The sequence below is a fragment of the Mastomys coucha genome, unplaced genomic scaffold (genome assembly GCF_008632895.1).
Source record: "Mastomys coucha isolate ucsf_1 unplaced genomic scaffold, UCSF_Mcou_1 pScaffold20, whole genome shotgun sequence".
NCBI classification, from domain to species: Eukaryota; Metazoa; Chordata; class Mammalia; order Rodentia; family Muridae; genus Mastomys; species Mastomys coucha.
The window spans coordinates 59,622,759-59,645,986 of record NW_022196903.1 but is presented as its reverse complement, the minus strand read 5'-3'; the positions used below and the strand labels follow the sequence as shown (position 1 = coordinate 59,645,986).

General features: G+C 38.7%; 1 protein-coding gene across 1 annotated transcript in view; it reads right to left on the bottom strand.

The window, feature by feature from the left end:
• Positions 1-2,609: 2,609 nt before the first annotated feature.
• The window catches only part of LOC116099008 (pyroglutamylated RF-amide peptide receptor-like), a 69,745-nt gene continuing 49,126 nt past the window's right edge, over positions 2,610-23,228 (bottom strand). The window contains exons 2-6 of the mRNA XM_031382077.1: positions 17,529-17,687; positions 11,446-11,507; positions 5,681-5,916; positions 4,325-4,422; positions 2,610-3,173 (exon numbers count right to left, since the gene is read on the bottom strand). Of these exons, the coding sequence (XP_031237937.1) occupies positions 2,815-3,173; positions 4,325-4,422; positions 5,681-5,916; positions 11,446-11,507; positions 17,529-17,687 (914 nt within the window). The 3' untranslated portion in view covers positions 2,610-2,814. The remainder of the gene's footprint in view (positions 3,174-4,324; positions 4,423-5,680; positions 5,917-11,445; positions 11,508-17,528; positions 17,688-23,228) is intronic.

Here is a 23,228-nt window from a genome sequence, read left to right as displayed (position 1 = left end):
TTTTGTTTTTTGGAGGGGAAACTGGGAATGGAGAAATTCGCATGTAAATAAAGAAAATATCTAAAAATTAAAAAAAATATATCCCTGTTTATCTCGGGTCTTTTGTGCCTTCTGGTTTATGGTCAACTGTTGTTAGGTTCTTGCTTACTGGTGACTCCCATTCTTCATCATCTCCAACACTCCCCCTTCCACAGCAGCCAATTCTCTGAAGTCCCAGTTTAGTTTCTTTAACTTGTCCACTTCATCTGAATGTTTTTCTCTTTCTCATGACTCAGACTGCAATTTCAGGGCAAGCATTTATTTTTGTTCAATTCTCTGTGTCTTAGCCAAAAAAAATTTTATGTTTCACCTTTTTAAATCTCTGTTCAAATGAAGGGTCTATTTTCTTTTTGAAAATCATGCTCCCAATACAAAAGAATTAATGTATTTTAATCAATGTTTAAATCAAACATGTAATTAAGAAACAATTTGCATATTAGCAAAATAAAGATGAATGTTACTAGGAGTGAAGAGTGCACAAAGTCTATTAATTTTCCACCACTTTGATAAAATGACATTAATATGCTTAATCTATGATGATCTTCCCAAATTAAACATCCCTAATAATCCAGTCAATACATTAACTAAAGGCTAGATAGTTGTATAGGGAAGAAATACAGACATCTAGTCAGTAAACATCTGAAGAAGTATTTTATATTATTAGGCATCAGACACATAGGATAGTGACAATTTTAAACACTAGGATAGCTACAATTTTAAATATTCACTATTTTCTAGTATCTAAATAGCTTAAACTTGGCTCTGTACTACTTGAGAATGTTTTAATGTTCAATAATGGAGAGGCTTTACCAGCTGACTTGCATGATTTCTGCTATCATATTTGAAATAGAAGAAGTCATATAGATATGGCCAACAAATGAAGGTAATCAAAGTCAGTGATTTGGATTTATTTTAATATTTGATGTTTAAGAAACCACTGCTTTGCAACAGGATAACTAGGCACAACAGGCACACAGCTCACAATATGACCTAACAATCCATTCCCAAACATATAAACCAGCTTCCTTCTCTTTGATTTGTTAATTTTTCTGTCCTCTTGGCATTTTCTCTCCCCTAATACCACACATTATTTCATCTTCATCTTTTCCATGCACACTTCGTTGATACACCTACAGTCTGTACTGAGGAGTTAGTAGCCTGAATTTTTTGGTTCCCAGATCTTAAAGCTTAAACCACAAAGCAGCCTGAGTGTTCTTGACATTTTTGTTATCAGCTGAGAAGAATCAAGGCTAGAAACTGGAGGCATAAGTAACATTTAGGCTACAAGGCTATGACCAGGCTTTGAAAGTATTAGATGCTGGTTGGGAAAGAGCCATGTGTTCTGATGATGGCCTCTGGGTCTGTGACATGTGGGAGTCAGAGACAAAATGGTTTGAGGGAAGAAAACTGGGTAGATAAATCTATTGAGTGCCCTCACCCATCTCTTGGGTCTGCCATGGAACAGCAAAATTTCCCAGCTAGAGTTCAGTCATACCCTCAACAACACATTACACTTATGTAAGGAAAGGTCTTTCATACCACTAGAGTTTATCTCAAATATTTATATTTTAATCCTATATATATTATATATTGACCCTGTCAATACATGAGGTCCCTCAAACTATTCTTTTTAGTAGAAAAACCAGATATGTGTATGAGGGAAAAGTTGAACAGGGTCAAGAATAAGCTTGGAGCAGGGAGAGAGAAGGCTGGAGACATGAGCAGGACAATGCTTCAGAATTCAAGACTGCTCTTGACTGCAAAATGCTTGTCTACACGTGCCTCATTTAGTTCCATGATGACTTCATGACAGAGAGCAGGTATCAATGTCAATTTGCACAGAAACAGAGATTTTAAAAAGAGAGGTAAGAGACGAGCCAGTCACCACAGAAATGGCTCCTCGGGCTCTAAGAAGCTCCAATCAATGTATGGCTAAGCTGCACACCGGTTTGGCTGCCTCCCTATTTTTTTGGACTTACTGACTTTGGTACATGCTTTCTTTGCAAAAGGAATGAGGCATAACTTCAGCAGTCACGTGTGATGCTTACCTAATTAATATTCTAGGAAGAAAATGAATTATTAATGTTTCCATTCAATTTAGCAATACACAGAAAACATTATCACATTGACCACACAGAAGAAAATTACTTAGCTAAGGCTATTGACTATTATACAAGGTACTGATAGGTACTCAGCAGAGGGCCGGAGAGATGGCTGCTCTCACAGAGGGCCTGCGTTCGATCCCAGGATCCATGCAACAGCTCACAACCATCTGTAACTCTGGTTCCAAGGGACTAGGTGCCTCCTTCTTGCCTTTGTGGGAACCCAGGCATGTATGTGCTACACAGACATATAAGCAGGTTAAACCATCCATATACATACAATAAAAACGCATTTAAAAAATTTTAAAACCACCTATTAATCATAAGGATGGTCCAATAATTTTTCAAAGTTTCAGCTCATACATATTTTCAATGGAAAAATGCGTTTTCATTATCATTAGTAAGTATGGTTGTTTTAATTATTATGGCTTCTGGAGACAGGGTCTTTTGTAGCCCAGGTTGTCCTCAAACTTATCATGCAGCTGAGGATGACTTTAAACTCTTGAATCCCCTGCCCCTACCTTCCAAGTGCTTGTCAACACTTTTAATGTGAAAGCTCTCTGACTTTTTCTCAAAATGATTTTCTTTAGATTACAGTCCTATAGGTACTCATTCTCAAGACACTGTTACAATCAATGTTCATATCCACAGCAGAGTTCTCAGAAATTCAGAACTAAAAAAGACAAGATGCCACTTTTGGTTTCTTTTTCTTCTTTTCTGGCTGGTCACACCACTTGATATCGATGTTGCTGCCCCCAAATGCTTCTTCTTTGATCTCGACAGGATTCTCTCCCGCAGCTAACTTTGCTCTCCTATGCATCACCATAGCTGCTGATCTTCCCTGCTTCCGTGCTGGAGAGGGCATTTCTTTTACTATGCAATAGCAAACGGCAGACACAAAGTTTTTTTTGAAGTTTTCATTCATAAGTGCATAAATAATAGGATTACAGATGGAGTTGAAAAATCCAATTATTTGCACTACAGCAAAAATCATCTTGATTGTGACTTCATCATATTCCTTTTCAAAATTACCTGAAATAAAGTAATAATTAGAATGCTTACTGACTTCATCAAGAAATAACTGTAAAGTTGTATCATGGTTATTTATAAAGATTTGCAGTTGTACAAGTGGCTAGTGATGTGAAACATTCACATGACTAAAAGGGATCTGGTATCTGGATAAAAATACCTTTGTAAGATGTACTCATTCATCTGTGCATTGGCTGGTGGCCAATATACTTTAGAACGCAAAAAAAAAATTTCAATTCAGTGATACCTAGTATAACTGTCTGAGAAGGTATCACCACCATAGACCCATGCATTTGAATGCTTGACCCATAGGGAGTGGCACTATTAGGTGGTATGGCCTTGTTGGAGTATGTGTGACCTTGTTGGAGGAAGTGTGTCATTGAGGATGTGGACTTTGAGGCCTGATATATGCTCAAGTTATACCTAGAGTGATACGCAGTCTCCTCTTGCTGCCTGCAGATTAAGATGTAGAACTCTTGGCTCCTCCAGGATCATACCTGTCTGCAAGCTGCCATGGTGATAACGGGCTAAACCTTGGAAACTGTAAGCCAGCCCTAATTAAATGTATGCATTTGTAAGAGTTGCCATGATCATGGTGTCTCTTCCCAGCAATAAAACCCTAAGACACGAAGCTTCACATACCCTAAAAGCTCAGTTTCCCTTCAAATGCTCTCCTGCACTCCAGAAACACAATTATGTTGAGTCGCCAAAAACACATGAAGAGTAACTGCTTCTAGGTATCTGACTTAATCCAAGATACATTAAATTCACTAAGCACAAGGCAAGGTTCTTAACAGAGAAAACTCTCAATGCTAAACAGTCTCCCAGTACTAAATAGCTTAAGGGAAAGGAGGGAGAAGATCTGAGAAACTTGCAGAGCTTGTCTTCATGTTTTATAATTATTAATAACTTAGTCCTAGGCATGCACAGTCACCTACCATATGATGACCTGATACAAAAGCAATGCTCAGTACTTGACATTTGATTACCCAAGTGGACAGCAACCAGGGAGAGATAAGTGACTTCTCATATGTTCTAGGGGAAAAAAGGAGAGAGAGAGAGAGAGAGAGAGAGAGAGAGAGAGAGAGAGAGACAGAGACAGAGACAGAGAGACAGAGACAGAGACAGAGACAGAGACAGAGAGAGAGACTTACTGTATTCAATCATCATGTGAACAATGTGGAAAGGTGCCCAGCACACAGCAAAGAGAACCACCACTGTCACCATCATGATCACAGCTCGCTTCTTCTTTCTAGACCCACAAACAAACATTGCATTGGTTAACTTTGTGTCAGCAGACATGCCAGATTAATAGCAAATGCATCACTGCTTGAGCCTACTCCACTTAACCATATGTTTTCATGCACTGGTGGAGTTCCTGAGGCTATGGGAAGATTATCAGAGTTCCCCCATCTTTACAGTCTTTATACCTTACACATCTCTGTGATGTGTTCAGCATGGGTCTGGAACTCTAATAAAGAATAGACATACAGTATGTCTTTCACTTTCCTAAAAGTCAGTGGTCAGAGGTAAAAACTGGGAAAGAGAGAAGTTTAATTAACAGTAGGCTGGCTAATAAATGATGCCCTCTGGGTTTAAATTTAGGAGTGTCTCTTCAGGGGCATGGATTTCATTTGCTAAGCATGTGTTTACAGCAGTTCATACCTCTGATAGCTAAACATCAGTACTTATAAAATATGGTGAGCCTCAAGCCTGGAAATAAAACTTACAGAACTAATACAGTCAACAACAGATTCAATTTTCTTCATTCCTCAAAAACTAGACTTATATCTGTACATATCTACATATTTGCTTGGTGTTTTCAGTTTCAAATGTCCAGCCTCATAGACTGTCATTTCAGCCTGGTAACTTTCTGGGGAAGTGTTCTCCCCTGTCCTGAGGCTCCATTGTATATTCAGAGCAAAGTGTTCTTTATACGAACTGGGCACTAGAGGTCACTGCACACTTGAACAATTAAGGAACTACCATCAACTCACTAATCTAGGTAAAGTACTGCTTACTTGTTTTACAGTCATTTGACAGATATTATGTCACAGGAACTACTAATACAGCAATGAAGTGTTCTTGAAATTGATGCTAATAAATAAAATGAGATTGAACTGCCTTTGAGTTAAAATATAAAGCATCAATTATAACCATTTAGAATAAGTAGCATTCTAGGGTTTCAAAGACTTTTCAGGCCATCTCAGTATTTTAACATTATCCTCAAGTAGGAGGGACTAGGGACAGATGTAATCATATGGCCTTGTACATGTGAGTTCTTTAAGGGTCCTCTGAAGCGAGGCTTTCTGCATATTACTGATATTGCTGTCAGCGAGGGAGGGGGAGAGGAGGTCTTGACAGCACCCCACAGTATCATGGGTTCAAGTGAACCCTTGCTCTCAAATTGAACTATAAATGGTGCTAAGGCTGAATTACCCAGGCAACTGCTCCTTCCAGGACAACTAATAAAACATTCTAAACACTGGTGAATACGTCATTAAACAGACCTGGCTATTTTGAACATTTCTTTTCCATGAATAGTTCGGAGCACTGAGCCATCTCCGACTCTTTTCTTGATCCAAAGCTCATAACCGATTTTCCCGTAGAGAACAGACAGCAGCAACAGAGGCAGCAGAAAGAGGGTGACGAGGATGAAGGTGGTGTAGATTTTCTGGTGTACGGGGCTGCTCCACTCTTCCAAGCAGCAGATGTGTTCTTTTTCATATAGGAAGTCATACTTAATCTTTACAGTAAGAACAATTCAGTTACAAACCCCAGGAATAGGCATTCAAAGGGCAGGTGCAGCCCAAAGTCATTCCACTGGGACATCTTTAAGACCTCCTAGACACTAGCTGCTGCTGAAGTTTCAAATTTGAATCAATTTCTATAGCTATCTTGCTGTAAATTGTAGGTTTTCCCTGGGCCACTAAGGTTTTTGTACTTTGTGATTTTAAATGGAATACAAGACTGTGTCTGCTATGTTCATTTTTAACCTTTCTCAACTGGTCGCAGATTTTCAGTTTGCTGAAAGGGTGTACAAGGGAAAATAGTGTGCATCATATGCTAGCCAGTTGAATACTAATTCAGCTGATACTTTTGCTTTCTTAATTTCTGATGAAATAGCCTTGGCAAGCATGTGCTTCAGAGTAGGAGGAACCTAGCTGTATTTACCATCATTTCATGTCAGAGTCACCAATGTCCTTACAGTGGAAAGGCAGCTCTTAGCTTTTAAATACTAACGTGGGAGAGATGCTGAATTTAGCCTGTTGTCAATATTTCAATTGTATTTGTTTAATAAATTTCTTTTCTGAATCTTCCAAGGAACTCATCTTCCAAATTCTAAATTTACTGTTCACAAGAATGATAGATAGCACCAAATGCTCATGGCTCCTATTGGGTACAAAGTAAGCATTTAAAACAGATGCCAAGTCTTATCTCTGGGATAGGAAAGAAGAGGGGAAAACATATTGAATCTCAGTCACGGTGGACTTCCAAAGGATAGATTTCTGCCTGTTGTCCCAGCAACTTTAATAACTAGTCTTCAGCATCAAGTCAGAAGTTAAGATCATTTGAGTTGGTTTTGTTCATGAGTACAACTAGGAGTAATAACACTTAATGACCAATAAGATTAATGAAAACAGATATGAAAATGAAATTATTTCTGACTCAATGAGGATAGAGCCCACAAGGGCCAGTGACCATAATGCCCACGTCCCATCCTAGGGTTAGTTAGTGACTATAATGGCCATGCACAAACATATTCTAGGATTAGTGACATAGTAGCCATGCAGGAACATCCTAAATGGTGAGTCTCTACAGAAATTCATACAGTGCCAGACACAAGCAAAGGCTCCCCAAACACATCTTAAGATAGATTCATGGCAACCAGTTTCATGTTCTCTTTGTCATTTTTTTTGTGGCTATAGGGACCAAATTCGGAGCTGTGCACACATACAAGCCAAATGCACTCCCCTTGAGTTGCTGCACCCGACCCTGATTTTGTTACTCCTAAGCAAACATTTCTGCAATCCTCCACTTTTTACAACTGTGGCTGGGCTTGAGCTCTATTTATATTCCCACTTCCACCTCCCCTTGCTCCAGCTCAGCCAGCCATATCCCTGTTCAAGCTAAGCCTTGCTGTTGAGGACAATTTGAATGACTCATGTCCTAATCATACTTCCACTGAGCGAGCCTTCTGCTTTTCCCTATCCTGAGTAAACTTCTATTCAAGGCAGTCCAGAATTAGGGAATCATGGCATTTTGATGAGGTCTGGAGTGTTGTGAATTCATATTTTTATTCACTGAGGAGAAATTTGTTTTTTGTTTTTTGTTTTTTTTTTTTTTTCGAGACAGGGTTTCTCTGTATAGCCCTGGCTGTCCTGGAACTCACTCTGTAGACCAGGCTGGCCTCGAACTCAGAAATCCGCCTGCCTCTGCCTCCCAAGTGCTGGGATTAAAGGCGTGCGCCACCACCGCCCAGCAACTGAGGAGAAATTTAAGGACAATTTTAGTTGAATCCTCTCATTTACCTCCTTGAAGACAGTGAGTCAACTCACTGCTTAGAGAGCCCAGGGAAACCAGAGTAAGAAAGCATCATCGAGAATGGCTAGCTTTGATGCTTCCTGTCATCTGGAACAGGCTCCAGCTCCCACACTCAATTCCACTCTCTCTAATAGAGTTTCAGAATGAGCATAGTTCTGGGATGCGCATTGATATATCTATTTCAAAACTGAAATCTAACTGTTTCCTGACCAGAAGCAAATCAGATCTGACTGGTGTTTAGCAATGAGCATGGCTTTGCTTATTAGATCAGGCAGACGCATTTTCTACAAATTAAATGATTTATATGTATAGAATATATGATAAAAATTTTATTAAAATGATAAATCTGTTTGATTTATGTGGGCAGGAAATGAGGTCCAGGATTGAAAACTAGATTTTTTTTCCATTTATAAAACATGCTTCCGGTGTAGGAGGGCAGGCTACTAGCAGAAGGAACTAGCTACAGTGGCTGTTGAGATGAGTAAAGGGCTGGAGAAAGGAGGCATATTCAGAACCTCAAAGATGTTTTCTGGAATCCCAGATGGAAGGAATCAGCCCTGGGCACACCCATGTCAGCACCAAGACATCTGCTCAGTCCTCTCTCCTCTCTGTATTGCTCTCTGAGAGAAGTGCCTAAGTGTGGGGAGGAGGTAACAGACCCAGGAACCCATAAGCATTTCAAACTAGGCCAAAGACAAGATTTTAAGTTATTCCAGTTTTAGTATGTGTGCTGCCAGAGTGATCATCAAGTTTTAACTTGATCCTTATTATGGTTTTAGTGACCGCAGCACTGGCCCAGGCATCTTGTAGCAGAGCAGATACTGTTTTTGTGACTGACAGAAGTCACAAGAATTTAATCATCTATATGACTAGAGGAGTTGCTGGAAGCTTCATACATACTTCATTATTAAGTTCTCGGGTGACATTTTCAAAGGTGGCAACAAACTAAAGCCACTTTCTGCTCTTACAGAGGCCAGCTCACTCCATGTATCAGTAACACACATAGACACACACCTACATACACAGAGAGGGGGGCACCTTTTATTCATTCTTGTGGTTTTGGTATAGGGAGTGAGCTTGCTGAATAAGCACTCAGCGTCCTCACCCTGGGGCTGCTTTCTTCAATGTTTTTCACCTGAGGTCTCATTTGGAATCCCTGTTAAGGGATGTGGTGTGCTCTGGAAAGATTCACATTTGTCTATCTCCATTTAACAAGGTACAAAGGAACACAGTGCGTTATAAATTACATTCCAGTTATTTTAAGACAAATAACTTTTTTCAAAACCTTCTGCAAGATGCCAATTTTGTCTACGTTCTCTGTATTAAAATATAATGAAGACATTGGCATATATTTCATATTAGCTTACGTTATACCTCTGTTAAAAAGTATTATCTTACAGAGGTATTTAATTAAAACAGAGGTTTTGAATTAAAAAATTTACAAAGTGCTACTTCAGTGTCAGTAAACATTTTTTCATCTCCAACGTTTATTTTCTTGCACATGGACTTTGAACTGCAAGATTCTGACAATGTGTAATGACTTTTCCCCTGGCTTGCTATTTTCCTGACATACCCTTAGAACAACATATTACTGATAAATTCAAATTAATTCAAGTTTCTGCTTCTTCATTCTTCTATAAATTGTATGTGATTTTACTACTCAGTGTTCAGTCTCAAGTACATTTTGGGTTAATTTTGAATGATGGGCAGGGTAGGAACTTGCAGGTTATTGCAGGATTACTTGATGAAACTTTTCTCTTTCTGTCACAGGGTGTGGTACCCTTACTGAAATCGACTGATTAAATATGTTGATTTCTAGCGTCTCAGTTCGGTACCACTGACCCTTGTATGAGCTACTTTTCTCCCTGTGACAAATAAATACCTGATAGGAACCATTTTGGGGAGGAACAATTTGGGTCCATGACTTCATGGCGGAGAGAGTAAGGCTCTCAAAGGGCAGTTCAGGGATATGGGAACAGGAACTCACGGTGGCTTATTACATCAAAGACATGAAGCAGAGAGGTAGCCATGGAACAGGGTGGCCATATAATCTATAAGGCTGGCCTACACTCCCTTCATCTCAGAAAGGTGCCACAGCCACCCCATTTGGCACCGACAGCTGGGCGCAGAATGTTTAAAAGCATGGGTCTATTTGCACACAGGTCACACTTAAACCCTAATGTGCCTATCATCATACCAATACTGCACAATGATAGCCCAGGCTTTTTGCAGTAAGCCTCTAAATAGAAGCCACACTGCATCTGTGCTCGTCAAAACTGTTTTTGTGCCCTTGTGTGTCACGCTGTGCTGTTTGTTTGTGGACTGTTCTGCTGGATCAGAAGTGGACGCTCCTCTCTGTAGCAGCTCTGGGTACCGATTCACTTCGTCAGTCCTTTGAGGTCGTTTTGTTTGTGTCTTTAATGACTTGATGGATAGTTTTGGTAACATCTATTTCCCCTGCAGTAGGAAGCCTTACATGTTTCTCAGAAGGTGCAGTCTTGGGAGTATGAAACTTCTCTCTGAGATGATGCGGGGCAAGGGTGTTCGTCATTGCTGGGCTGTTTCTTTAGTGCTCTGCATAAAACTGCTTCACAGTCTTACTCGCTAAAATCAGACTGGTGGTTGACATTACTCTTATGTCTGCTTAGCTTTTGTGTGTGTGTGTGTGTGCACATGCCTGTGTGCTTATATTTTTTGTTTGTGTGTTTCTAAAGACAGGTTCTTACGGTATAGTTAGGATTGTCCCAGAACTCACTGTGCAGCCAAGATGACCTTAAATTCAAAGCAATCCTGTTATAGCATCCTCAGTGCTGACATTACAAGTGTGAGCCACCTAGGCTAGGTTTGAGACAAACAATCTTGTTTGTGGTCTGTATAACTGGATTCTTATAATGAGTCAGGATTGTTACCTGGCAAGCTACCCTCTAATTGCTTACTTCTAAATTATTATTGTTTTACTGATTTTGAAAGTATCGTTCTCTTTAAAGTCTCCCACAGGCCACTTCCACTAAAATTACTTTCCCTGACTGAATGTCATAGAAATCACCTTTTTGGGCCTGAACCTTATGTGGTCAAAAAGACACTTTGACTTGAATTTTGGATTTAAAATAAATAAATACATAAATAAATTATATTCCAGGCTGTATGCTGGATGGCCTACTCTCTTTGAAGAAAAATGCCTGTGTTACACTACAAGCCAAGCTAACATCCACCCCAGATTTACTGAGCTGTCCAGAACCACCATCCTTACCTGTTTCTTTACTATAAATTCCTATTCATGTGAAGAGAATCTCGCAAAAGATTTGGGAATAGAAGAAAGAGGGAGAAACTCAAGAATTGGACATGTTTCTAACTTACATTTCAGCTTGTCAATGGCTAGGACAATAGGAAAATCAGCTAGCAAAGAGACAACCTCTTACAATTTTAAGTAAGTTAAAAAGAAAGTCAAGACAGTAACTGAACTGTCATATCTAACAAGACTAGGATATTTGAGAAAGAACACATTAAGCTAAGAAAATGGAAAAGGTCATTTGGAACTTACTTTTTTTGTAAATTTAACATTAAATATTAGCAATGCAGTATCCAGTAGCCTTAAATAGCAGAGAAGAAAATTTTAAAACATTTTTTTATTTCAGTGAAATGGATGAGGTCATATAAATTTGCCACAATATTATTGAAGGAAGAAAAATGAAAAGGGGGGGATGAGAAAATATTTCAAGCCTGAGTCTACCTCAAGTCGCTGCACATGCCACATGGGTGATCCTATGATGATGGCCACCAGCCACACCACACCTGCAAAAAATATGTCAGTTATAAAATGTAGCATAGCATGCCTATGTCTCTAACCATCAACGTGCCTGTTCTCCAGTGTCCCCATCTTCTCTGTCATAGAGTACAGCAGTTATCTCTGGTCTTCCTAAACGTGTGTGTGTGTGTGTGTGGGTGGGTGGGTGGGTGGGTGGGTGTGGGTGCAAGTGTGCCGGTATATGTATGTGTGTGTTCTTCCATGAGTGTGAGGATCCTAGAGCAGAACATCAGGTCTCCTGATCAAGCACTTTCTACACTATTGCATGCAGAATTGCAAACATATTGTATGCTTGTCTTTTTATGTCAGTGTTGGGTATCCAAACTCAGGTCCTCATGCTTGCATAGCCAACACCCTTACCCACTGAGCAATCTCTCCCGCACCTACATTTTTTAAAGTGTTAAAATGTCATTTATATGACTGCATTGTCTAGAAGGTAAGAATCCAAATTCTATTGCACATCCTGACCAGGTCTTCATTCTCTCCTTTCACCACTACATGTCTTCCCTCCTAGACCCTACTGGGGGAGGATATACATGGTCCACTTCCCTTCCTGCATCCCAGAATGTCATGCCCTGATCCACATCATATTTGTACCTTGGATGGGCCACTCTGTCATCACTGTCCGTCTGTGGACTTGTTTCCAAGATAACTTGGAAGTCACCTTCCTTAGTGACTTGAAGGTTATTGTCATTTCCTAATGAACTACTTCGTTAATGATTCTGGGCCTAACCACATCATGACACTATTCATGTCTTCTCGATCTCCCTTAAAGTCATGGAGGGCAAGGACAATCCACTTACATTTTTGTTTCTCCAAATGAGAATCTAAGGAAAATTCTCAACCCTAATAAGAGTTGATATATATTTGTTGGACCAATGAATAACTTCTTAAATTTTTAAGTTTATTTATGTGTATGGGTTTTTTGTCTGCATATATCAATGTATGACATGTACATGTCTGATGTCCAGGGAGTCTAAGAAAGAGTGTTAGATTTCCTGGGACTGACATTAAAGTCAGTTATGAGTCACCATTTGGATTCTTGGAATCAAACCCCAGTCCTCTAAAAGAATATCCAGTGCTCTTAACCACTGAACAATCACTCCAGTGCCAAAATGAAAAACTTTTAGACATTTTACAGACCATCTTCTTTCATTTATTCTTCGTCTAACATACACATATCATTTTAAAAGGTTTATTTTTATTATTTTTATCTATGTGTAGTGTGTGTGTGTGTGTGTGTGTGTGTGTGTGTGTGTGTGTGGGTAAAACACATGTGTGCAGATACCTCTGGAAGTTAGAAGAAAGTATCAGATTCCTTGGTGCTAGAGTTACTGGCAGTTGTTAGCCATCTGACCTAGAACTGGAATCAGATCCTCTCAAAAGGCAGTATATTCTTTTAACTGATGAGCAATCTCTTTAGCATCCAAAACATGTATCTTACATTAATCTTAAAGTTAATATTCAAGAAAATAGGTTTCATTATGACCCTTATATTATTTAGGCATAGTTGTAATTGTACATCAGTTCCACTCCCCGTTTGCCCCAATATTCTATTCCCACTCCAGCTGGCTCCTTCCTGCACCCAATATTAGCGTACTACATCCCAATGACAAGACCCCTTCTGCTTTCATAAGGAATGTTGACTTGGAGTCCTTCGGGTATAGAGAACACAGCTGAATAGCATAGCTGGGGCACATGGTATTCTATTTCCTTGAAAAAGCTCTAGACTGATTTCCCTAGAGGCTGCAGTTTCACACCCCCACAGTAGTGATGTGCTCTTCATGTTTTATATGTAGAAACTAAAAACTAGAAAATTGTGTGTGAGAGACAGATTCAGAAACATATACAGGAAGAGAGAGAGTGGGAGAGAGAGAGAGAGAGAGAAGAGAGAGAGGAGAGAGAGGAGAGAGGAGAGGAGAGGAGAGACTGACAATGTGGCTATAAAAGGAAAAGCAGATATCTTAACATAATCATTCAATTTTACATTCATTTTCATGCAAATATCATAGCTTAATTTTCATGACTTGACAATTTCCTCTTGTAAATGTACCACATATTCTTTATCCTTTCATGTGTTGATGGTACTTATTGTGAATGAAAACAAAAATTACGGATGCATGCTTGTGGGGTGTTGACTTGGAGCCCTTTGGATATATAGAATATACCTGAGTATCATAGCTAGTGCACATGAAAGCTCTACTTACCTGCTAGCTTGAGAAAGCTCCAGACTGATTTTTCTAGTGGCTAGTTTCACATCCCACAGCAGTGATGTGTTCCTTTTACCTACATCCTCGTCACTGTTTATTGCATTTTTTTTTAATGATGACCACTCTGAATGTGACACAGTAGAATCTTGGAAAATTTAAATTTTCATTTTCTCCATGGCTAAGGATGAACAATACCTTTTCAAGTATTTATTAGCTATTTGTGTTGCTTCTTCCAGGAACTGTTTACTGAGTTCCTTAGTCCGTTAATGCTTGGACTTTTCTAGTGTTTAAATATTGCAGTTCTTTATATGTTCTAGATATAAGTCCCATCTGATGAACTACTTGGCACAGACTTTTTCCATCCTGAAGGCTTCCCTACAGACTCTGGTGATGGTTATTTTATGTAACCACATTTGTCAGCTCTTGGCACTATCTTGTACTCTGTTGCAAGCATATATTTACTATGTTTTCCTTCAGCAATTTCTAAGTTCCTGGACCTATTTGTACTCATTTAATCCACTTTTTTATTTATCTTTGATCAGTGTAAAAATATATATCTAGTCTCACTCTTGAACATACAGAAAGCACTTTTCCAAACACCGTTTGTTAAAGAGGCGGTCTCTTCTCTCACCCATGCGACTGAGGTCAAGGAGATGATTCAGCATGTGATAGTGCTTGCTGTTGAGCCCGATGGCTTGAGTTTTAGCCTGAGAACCCACACGGTGGAAGAAGAAAACTGATTTCTGAAAATGATTCCCTGATCTCCATACATTGCTCGTCACACACACAGTGTGATAAAATAAATATAATAAGAGTTTAATGAAGTGCTTGTAGCAATGTGAGTTCTATCTGGGTCTTCTATGCCATTAGTCTCCATGCCTGGTTTTCTGTCTGCCCTGGGCTGCTTTTCAATCGTGTCTCTGTAATATAATTTGATGTCATGTATTGAGATACCCTCAGTATTGCTTGTTTTAGTCTGTGTCTTTTGTGAATGAGAATTTTAACATTGCTTTTCCTAGTTCTCTGAAACCTGCCATTAGGATTTTGATGGAAATTGTACTGAATGTGTGGGTCATTTTTGATAATATAAAGCTCTGTGGATAATATTAACTCTGTGGAAGAATGAGCATGGGGACCTTTCCCATGTCCAGTGTCTCCTCAGTTTCTTCCGTATGCATTTCTAAGCTTTCATTCTAGAGGTCTTTCACTTCTTTGTAAGTTTATTCCATGACACATTTTTGAAGCTCATGTGTGAATGGGCCATTTCTTTCTCTTTTTTCTTACAAAATCTGTTATTTGTGGAAAAAGAAGCTACTTTTTCATCATCTTACTTAGAAACCTCAAAATAAATTTCTCTTGGGCACTATTATATGGCACCATTTGCTTGCTTAGAAAATGGATATTAATAAAACAAACACAAGTTTAAAAAAAAACAGCATTCTTTACAAGTTCCTTGTCCTTTGTGAGTCTGTTGAAAGAAATTACTTTAGTTACGTGCTATTGGTGAAGAAAACAGATTAACTACTAAAGGCTATTTCAGTCTATGAATCTTTTTTTTTTTTAATTTTAGATATTTTCTTTATTTACATGTGAATTTCTCCATTCCCAATTTCCCCTCCAAAACACAAAAAAGTCTATGAATCTTAACAGAATAAGAGGAGGGTAAATTTTTATTTGTCCTTTCTTTACTGGTTTTGTATTGTGTAGAAAACAGGATATTACTTATAGCTTCAAGGAACTGAGACTCAAACTATGACTGGGGCTTACTAGAAAGACATGCACAAATTGACATTACCCACAGAATATCACCATGAATCAATGATCCCAGTCAGTTCGAAAGGCTTTTAAGTCTTCCTATGTGTCTCTGTCTCCACATCAATACGCCCTTTTTTCTACTCTGGTTGCATAGCATTATCTTACGCCCAGTCATTTTCCCAATATATCAAATTCTGGAGGGACTGAGTCTAATTGAATGAAGCTCATTGCCTCTACTGGGCCCCTGACCTTACAGATACAGAAACCTTGGGGTGAGAAGAACATTACTGATATACTTGGTTACATTATCAGGATAAGAAAGCCTGGATGCTTTTCTCAGCATAAGCCTGGAATCTAGGCAGTTTCAGGCAGAAGGCACAGAGTCTGTGACTGACAGGACTGGTCTGTGGTGTTAAAGCCACAGATGTCAGGGAAGAATGCACCCCAGCCCCCATGGGGGAGATGAGCTACCTGGACTTCAAGCATTGTTGCTTTCTCTGAAATATTTTAGTTGGAACAGCTTTAACTGCCTGTTACCATAGTCCCTTTTATGACATTGAGATTCACCCTATTTCTCTTTCTTTTTAATAGCCTTCCTGCTCCTTACTTTAAACTCTTGCCACACCTATACATTGGTGTGGCATACTGGAAAGTTGTTAATTATTAGAAGCCCAGAGATATTTGAGTTATTGTTAAAGAAGATCTGACATAAATTTCACAGTAACTAATGATTTTTTTCCTTTCTATTTGTCTGCTCACTTCCAAATGCTTAAAAATGAAAATAAATTTGGGTTGCAAAGACTTCAGGCGTGCTTTCTAGAACTCTACATTCTGCTACTGGGTACATTCCAGTGACTAAAATAACTCTGCTTATTCCTGCCATATGAATATTAGTAAAGTTCCTCTCATTCACTGTCATGTTAGCTGCTCATCATACCTCTGGGTCTTTAGCAATGACAGATGAAAACAATGATGCAGATTGAGTTTTCACCATCAGGGAACAGTAAACTCTCCCATTCTGCTGTGCCAGGTGTTAGGACACTTCCTTAAAGCTGTAGTTTGTCACTATACACTCCTTGGGGACAGTTACAGTAAACTGAACATCCAGGATCTTCAGAAATGAAACTATAAAGAGGAAAGCATTTGTCTTTCTTAGGCATCTTTAGGACTCTAAGATGCCTTCCAAGAACCTGTGACCTTCCGTAGCAGATACTGAATACCTGGCATTTCTCAGGAAACCAATTTCATTTTCTGATTTCTTAAAAAAATAAAAGAATATCCCTTTCTCTCTGGAAAAAATCCACTTGCCCTTGTAAGCATAAAGCCTACCTGAGAGTAGCAGCCTCCTGGTCTAATGAATGTGACTGTGGCAATTCCCCTGATGTGTTATCATTAGTTAGGTGAGAGAAAGGCGTACAACCTTTCGTTTTAAACTGAAGAATACTCACAATGACACATTTTCAGGATTGAAACAGAAAGGAGAGAACCAGTGTGGTATATTCAAAAGGAAAGACTGGACCCCTCAAATCATATCCTAATACACACTGTGAGAAGGTACTCTTAAAACTGCCTACATATGGTTTGTTCTGTAATGTCATTAGCATAGAGTTGGTATACCTGGTGGTCTTACTGAGTGTTACACACTGAATTTCAAATGTGCATTAAAGATTCCTATGTTAAGAGCTCGATTGTCAGCTGATGGACTTCAGAAGTGAACTCTCTAACTTCAAAGGCAGATTAATCCATTGCTAAAATTGAGTTGAATGGTCTGTTAGGAGGTGGGTCTGGATGTAAGGCATAGTTCAGCAGGGATTGTTATCCCTAGACCATTGCTTTCTGTCTTTTCTGCCTCTTGTCTAGCATGAGGTAAGTACCCTGCTCTGGCAATACTCCGTATCCCATGCTCTGCCTCACCACACAAGGGCCCAGAAACAACACAGCCAAGAGACCATAGACTGAAACATCCAGCAAAGATGAATCTGTTTTTATTTAAGTTCCTCAACTCAGGTGCTTTGTGACAGTGACATGAAATGACAAACATACCTAGCATTGTGAAAGCCCTTTGATTGGTGTACTGCCTCTTCATTTTAAAAGGATGGACAAGTCCCTGGTGCCTTTCCACGGCAATGCAGGTCATAGTAAGGATTTCTGTCACAATGGCAGTGCACTGGACAAATGGGACCATTTTGCAAATGAAGGCACCTAAAGTAAAGAATGAAAAAGAATCATATGTGAAGAACAATGATACTCAGTCTGCCTCTTTTTAATTGTCACAATAAATTAATTCTGAACCTCTGCAGAAGGCTTTATAATTATAACAACATTACAGACACAACATAATTGAAAAAGTGTGTTTGGACTTATATCTTCTCTCTCTGGCTGATTTTAATATTCTAAATGTCAAGCAACTGTGCATCGCAAAACAATGAAAGAACAAATCCATACCTAGCTACTGATAACAGGCACAAGTTCATACAGTAGGTAGAGGTAATGGAACATATCTACATTTCTGCACTCAGGAGATAAATGCAGAAGGATCCAGAGTTTGAGTTCAGTCTGGGTTACATAACGAAGTCTACATCAACCTGAGTTACATAGTAAAACCTTGACTCAAAAATAAAATAAAATGGAAGACAACAACAGCAATGACTCTTGCTTAAGGAAGGGCTAAGTATGACATGGTCTTCGGGTCTTAGCTTCAGGGTCATCTGTTTCCTTCCCTTTAGCTTCTCTGTGAAATCGTAGCAAGGGGAAAACTGCTATTAGAGTCCCAAAATGTAGCTTTTATTTTTTACTTTTCTTTTGGCTCGCTGCCCCAAGCTTTATGTAAGTCTTCTAACACCTTTCTTTTTGACTGAGTATATTTTCTCTGCTGTGGCTGGGCAAGATGCTGCACTGTGAAGACATTTCATTTGCTTTCTGTGATGATTTTTAAATATTTAAATACATTGCTAAACATGTTAGATGTTTATCTGCTCTACCTGGCTCTTTACCATTTAAATCACAAGCTGTATTTCTGCCACGTCTACTATTTTTGGTGTCTGTGATGGCTATTTTTGGTTGTCAAACTGACTGTATGTGGAATTAAGGAATGAAAAATTTTTGTTTAATTTGAAATAGGAAGACCCACTCCTAATCTAGAGTTTTTAGGTAGGCAGACATACCATTAATCTAGACCTAATCTGCAGAAACATATATAAAGGACTTGGAAGAAGGAAGAATCTTCTCTTGGCCTGCTTGCTCTCACCTTGCTAGCAAGCCCATTTCTTCACTGTCATTAGAGCCCAATTCTTCTGGTTCATACTGACGACCAGCTGCAACATCCAGTTTCATGGACTGAGCAAGAACTGGACTCTTACACTTTCCATTCACAGCTAGACATTGCTGGATCAACCTGTATGTCATTCTAATAAATTCCCTTTTGATACACACAGAGAGATTTATTCTATAAGTTCTGTTATTCTAGAGCAGTAGTGCTTAACTTGTGGGCAAACGACCCTTTGGAGTTGAATAGCCCTTTCACGGGGTCTCCTAAGATTCTAATAAAATACAGATATTTACATTATGATTCATAACAATAGCAAGATTACAGTTATAAAGTAGCAACAAAATAATTTTGTGGGTGTTGTTCACCACAACAGGAGGAACTGTATTAAAGCATCACAACACTAGCAGGTTGAGAACTCTACTCTGGAGAACATGAACTGAACATCTACCCTTCTTGCCTCTTCCTAACTATTTGCTGTCAGAGAACCAGCAACTCATGGAAGAGACCCAAAAGTTTCCGTAGTAGTTCAAACTCATGCTATACTCATTCTCCTTCTCTGAACAACACTGGATTCCTGAAATCACCTTCACAATGAGATCAACCCACTTTAACCACAGAATTTTAAAGATATTTTTATAATTCTTTGAGAATTTCTTACAAATTTATCTCATGTCCAAGGCAGTCTCCTTTCTTGCCCCGCTTCCACCTGAAGCCTTTGAATGGATTTCTCTACCCTTGAAATGTTCCTTCTAAAATAACTTTCTCATAATAGTTCACAGAAATCTTGTTTCAAGTGCCATTATGATGATTAATTCTGTATGTCAGGTTGACTGGGATAATGAATGTCTTGAACAGCTGGTGAAGGACCATTTCTGACTATACCTATGCATGCGTTTCTGAAAGAAATTAACCTTTTGATAATGAACTAAATAAAGATCATCTCTTCAGTGTAGATAGCCAACATCTAATCTGCTGAGTACTTGAGTAAAAAGTAATGTTGAAGAAATCAAACCTGCTCTCTAAAACATCTGTCTCCCCAACCTTGGATATCTGGTTCCCAGCCCCTTCCGTTTATACTGGAACTTCACCACCAGATTTCTTGAGTCTCCAGATTACAGAAAGCAGATGATGGGACAGACCAGTCTGAATAAGAATGTGAGCCTACTCCACAAAATTAAAAATCTCTGTGTATTTCTCTGTGTTTCTCTGGATAACACTGAATTTACCTTCACAATGAGGCCAACCACTTTAACAACAAAACATATTTTTTAATTTTAAAATTTATTGAGAATTTCTTACAATGTACTTTAATCATAGTCACTCCACTTCCAGATCCATTGTCTTCTCTACATTCCTCCAACTTCATTTCCTATTTTCTTTTTTAATTATCCCACTGGGACCATTTTGTGCTGGTATGAACCCTTGGGTTTGTGATCATTAGATGGAGTGTGTTTGCCTAACAGAAATTGCACCTCTAAAGAAAACTGGCTCTCTTTTCCTCAGAAGCCAAAAATTGTCCATAGCTCCCCCAATTATGAGTAGGGGATCTAGAACTACTCTCTCTGTGCTGGAATTTTGAGTGGCTTGATATTATACAAATATTGTGCAGGCAAACTCAGCTGCTATGAAATCAAGGGTAAAAAGATCTTGCTGTGTCCAAAAATCACTGTATTGCCCAGCCCTATCTGACCTCTGGCCCTTAGTCTTTCTTTCCCCTATTTTTCAATTGTCTGTAAGCTTTTAGGATGGAAGGTATAGTATAGATGTCCTATTTGTGGTTGAGCACTCCATTATTACTTATTCTCTGTATTTTGACAGTTGTGAATTTCCATGTTAACCACCATCTGATCTACAATGAGACTTTTCAGATTGACTAATCTATGAGTCAAGATAGGAATTTAGAGGGCAGTTTGATACTGTGTCCATTTAGCATAAAAACAGTAGTAGGATGACCTTTATGAGCTCTCCAACCATAGGTTCTTTGTCAGATTTGAAGTAGCGGGCATGAAATCCAACAGAGAGCAGTTGGTTATCTCCATAATATTTGTGCCACTATTGCTCCTATGAGCATATGTTGTCATCCTGGTCATTAAAAATTGAATTTTTAATGGAACTCTGTCCCATTCCACTGCCATCTTATTTAAGATCAACATCCCAAATGTATTTCTTACCTTGATAGTGGCTGTGTATTTGTTTTTATATATTTTTTAAGCTGGTGCATCTTTTGCATAGTGGGTGTATTAGTGTGCATTCCTTTCTTTGTTTCTTGGTTTATTTTTTTAAGATTGTATTTTAACTACATTTTTCCCTTCTCTTTCCTCCCTCCAAACACATCCATATTCTCTTTCTGTTCTTCTTCAAATACATGGCCTCTCTTTTCATCAGTTGGTATTGCATGAATATATGTATTTGTACAAACATACATATTCCCAAATATAAGCTGTTGAGACCACACAATGTTATTTGCATGTACATTTTCAGGGCTAACCTTTTGGCACTGGAAAACCAGTTGATGTTATCTTCCATTGGGAGGGCTACCCCAACAGCTCTCAGCTTTACTCACTTGTCTGTAGTTCTTTCTGTGGGCGTGAGACCTTGTTGACTTCTCCCTATGTGCATGGCATGTGCATGGTGTTCTATTCACCTCACATTTGAGTGGTTATGTTGGTGAGATTTTTATAGATGTAGCTTCTGGAATCACTAGGGTAGATAATATCACAGCAAACTCCCTGAGCCACTGGCTCTCACAAGCCTTTCATCCTCTCTTCCACAAATTCCTTGAGCCTAAGGTGTAGAAGTGTTTTCTAGATGTATCCATTTGGATTGGACTCCAAAACTTCACATATTGATTGGTTATGGGTTTTGTTTTTGTTTTGTTTTGGTTGTTGTTGTTGTTGTTGTTGTCTCATGATAATCTCCCTGTGTTGTAAGGAGAAATTTCCTTGATGAAGGCTGAAGACCTGTGGGTATAAGAACAAATCTTTCTAGATCATTGTTAGGAAGTGTAGTAGTTTAGTAAATTATTGGTTGTAGATTATTTTCCAATAATCATGATTTCACTAACACTAGTTCGTTATCTAGATTTTCAGTACCAGGCATGGTATCTATCTTGTTCAGCTTTTCTTAAGTGCAATTAGAGAGCTGTTAGTTACTAGCAAAGTATGTGATGTCACTATTACACCTGTAGAGTTACTATGGCATGCTGATAATTGATATAGTGTATAGATGTTATAGCTCTGTAGATGTGTAGCTCTGTTGATTGATTCCCTTTTTTGGAAGCTTTCATGGTACCTTTTGGTACCGTTAAAGATAGTCCTCAAGGAGAAGGCTTTGAAGTCAATTACAGCTCAAAGGGTTCCGGGACCTTTTTCTGAAATGCGTGGAGTCCTTATCAATAGGAATTTAACTTACAACCCTGGCAACCCAAGGGCAATAGCAATACCTGTAATGTTTGGGGCATTTGTTGAATATCTCTGACCAACAAACAACTCAAGAGAAGGCTTCTAATCCCTGGATTGAGGTTTTTGTTTTTTGTTAGATGCTCTTTAGCTATCACAGGGAACCCAAATTGGAAACTATCATTCAAAATACTTAGGTATTCTATACAGCAGTTTGTGTACATTATAGATATTTTAAGATTATAGTTAATAATGTGATTCCTTATGACTTTCTCAGATAATGTGACTGTTACTATACTCTCCTCCATCCTTCTTGTGTATTTATCTCCTTCCCCATCTCTAATTAGGGCCTCCTCTTTTTTCCCCAAATCAGATCACTTGTTCCCTCTCTATTGCTTCCTACCTCTACACACCTGATGGCCCCTTTTTACCCCACTGATTTCTGCAGTCGCTCTAGTTATATGCTCACATCCACAAATTTGTAATTAGGAACCTCAGATTGTAAAAACATGGGGCATTTGTCCTTATGGGTCTGAGCTGCCTCACTCAATACAATCTTTTCTAGTTCCATCATCCACTGTATGTAAATTTTGTTGTTTAATTTTTCATTGTAGTTGACTAGTATTCCATATATGCAATACTTTTATTGAAAATATTTTTTCATATAGTGTATTCTGATTATGATTTCCTTTCCTTCATCTCCTCCCAGATCCTCCCATGTCCACATCCATCCAACTCCATGCCTTCTTTCTCTCTTTCGAAAACAAACAGACCAGATGAGCCAATAAACAAACAAACAAACAAACAAAAACCAGAATAAAACAAAGCAAACAGAAGCAAAACAAAAACAAAAGAAAAAAATCACAAGAAATGCAGACAGACAGACTCATGCACACACACACATACATACATATACACAAACACAAACACAAAGACATAATATAAAAAACTCACAAGATTGGAAAGCATAATAGATAAGCAAAAGACAAGGTTAAAGAAAACCAAATATCTTGTGGAGAAAGAGGAACATTACTTCATTGCTGGTGGGATTGCAAACTGGTACAACCACTCTGGAAA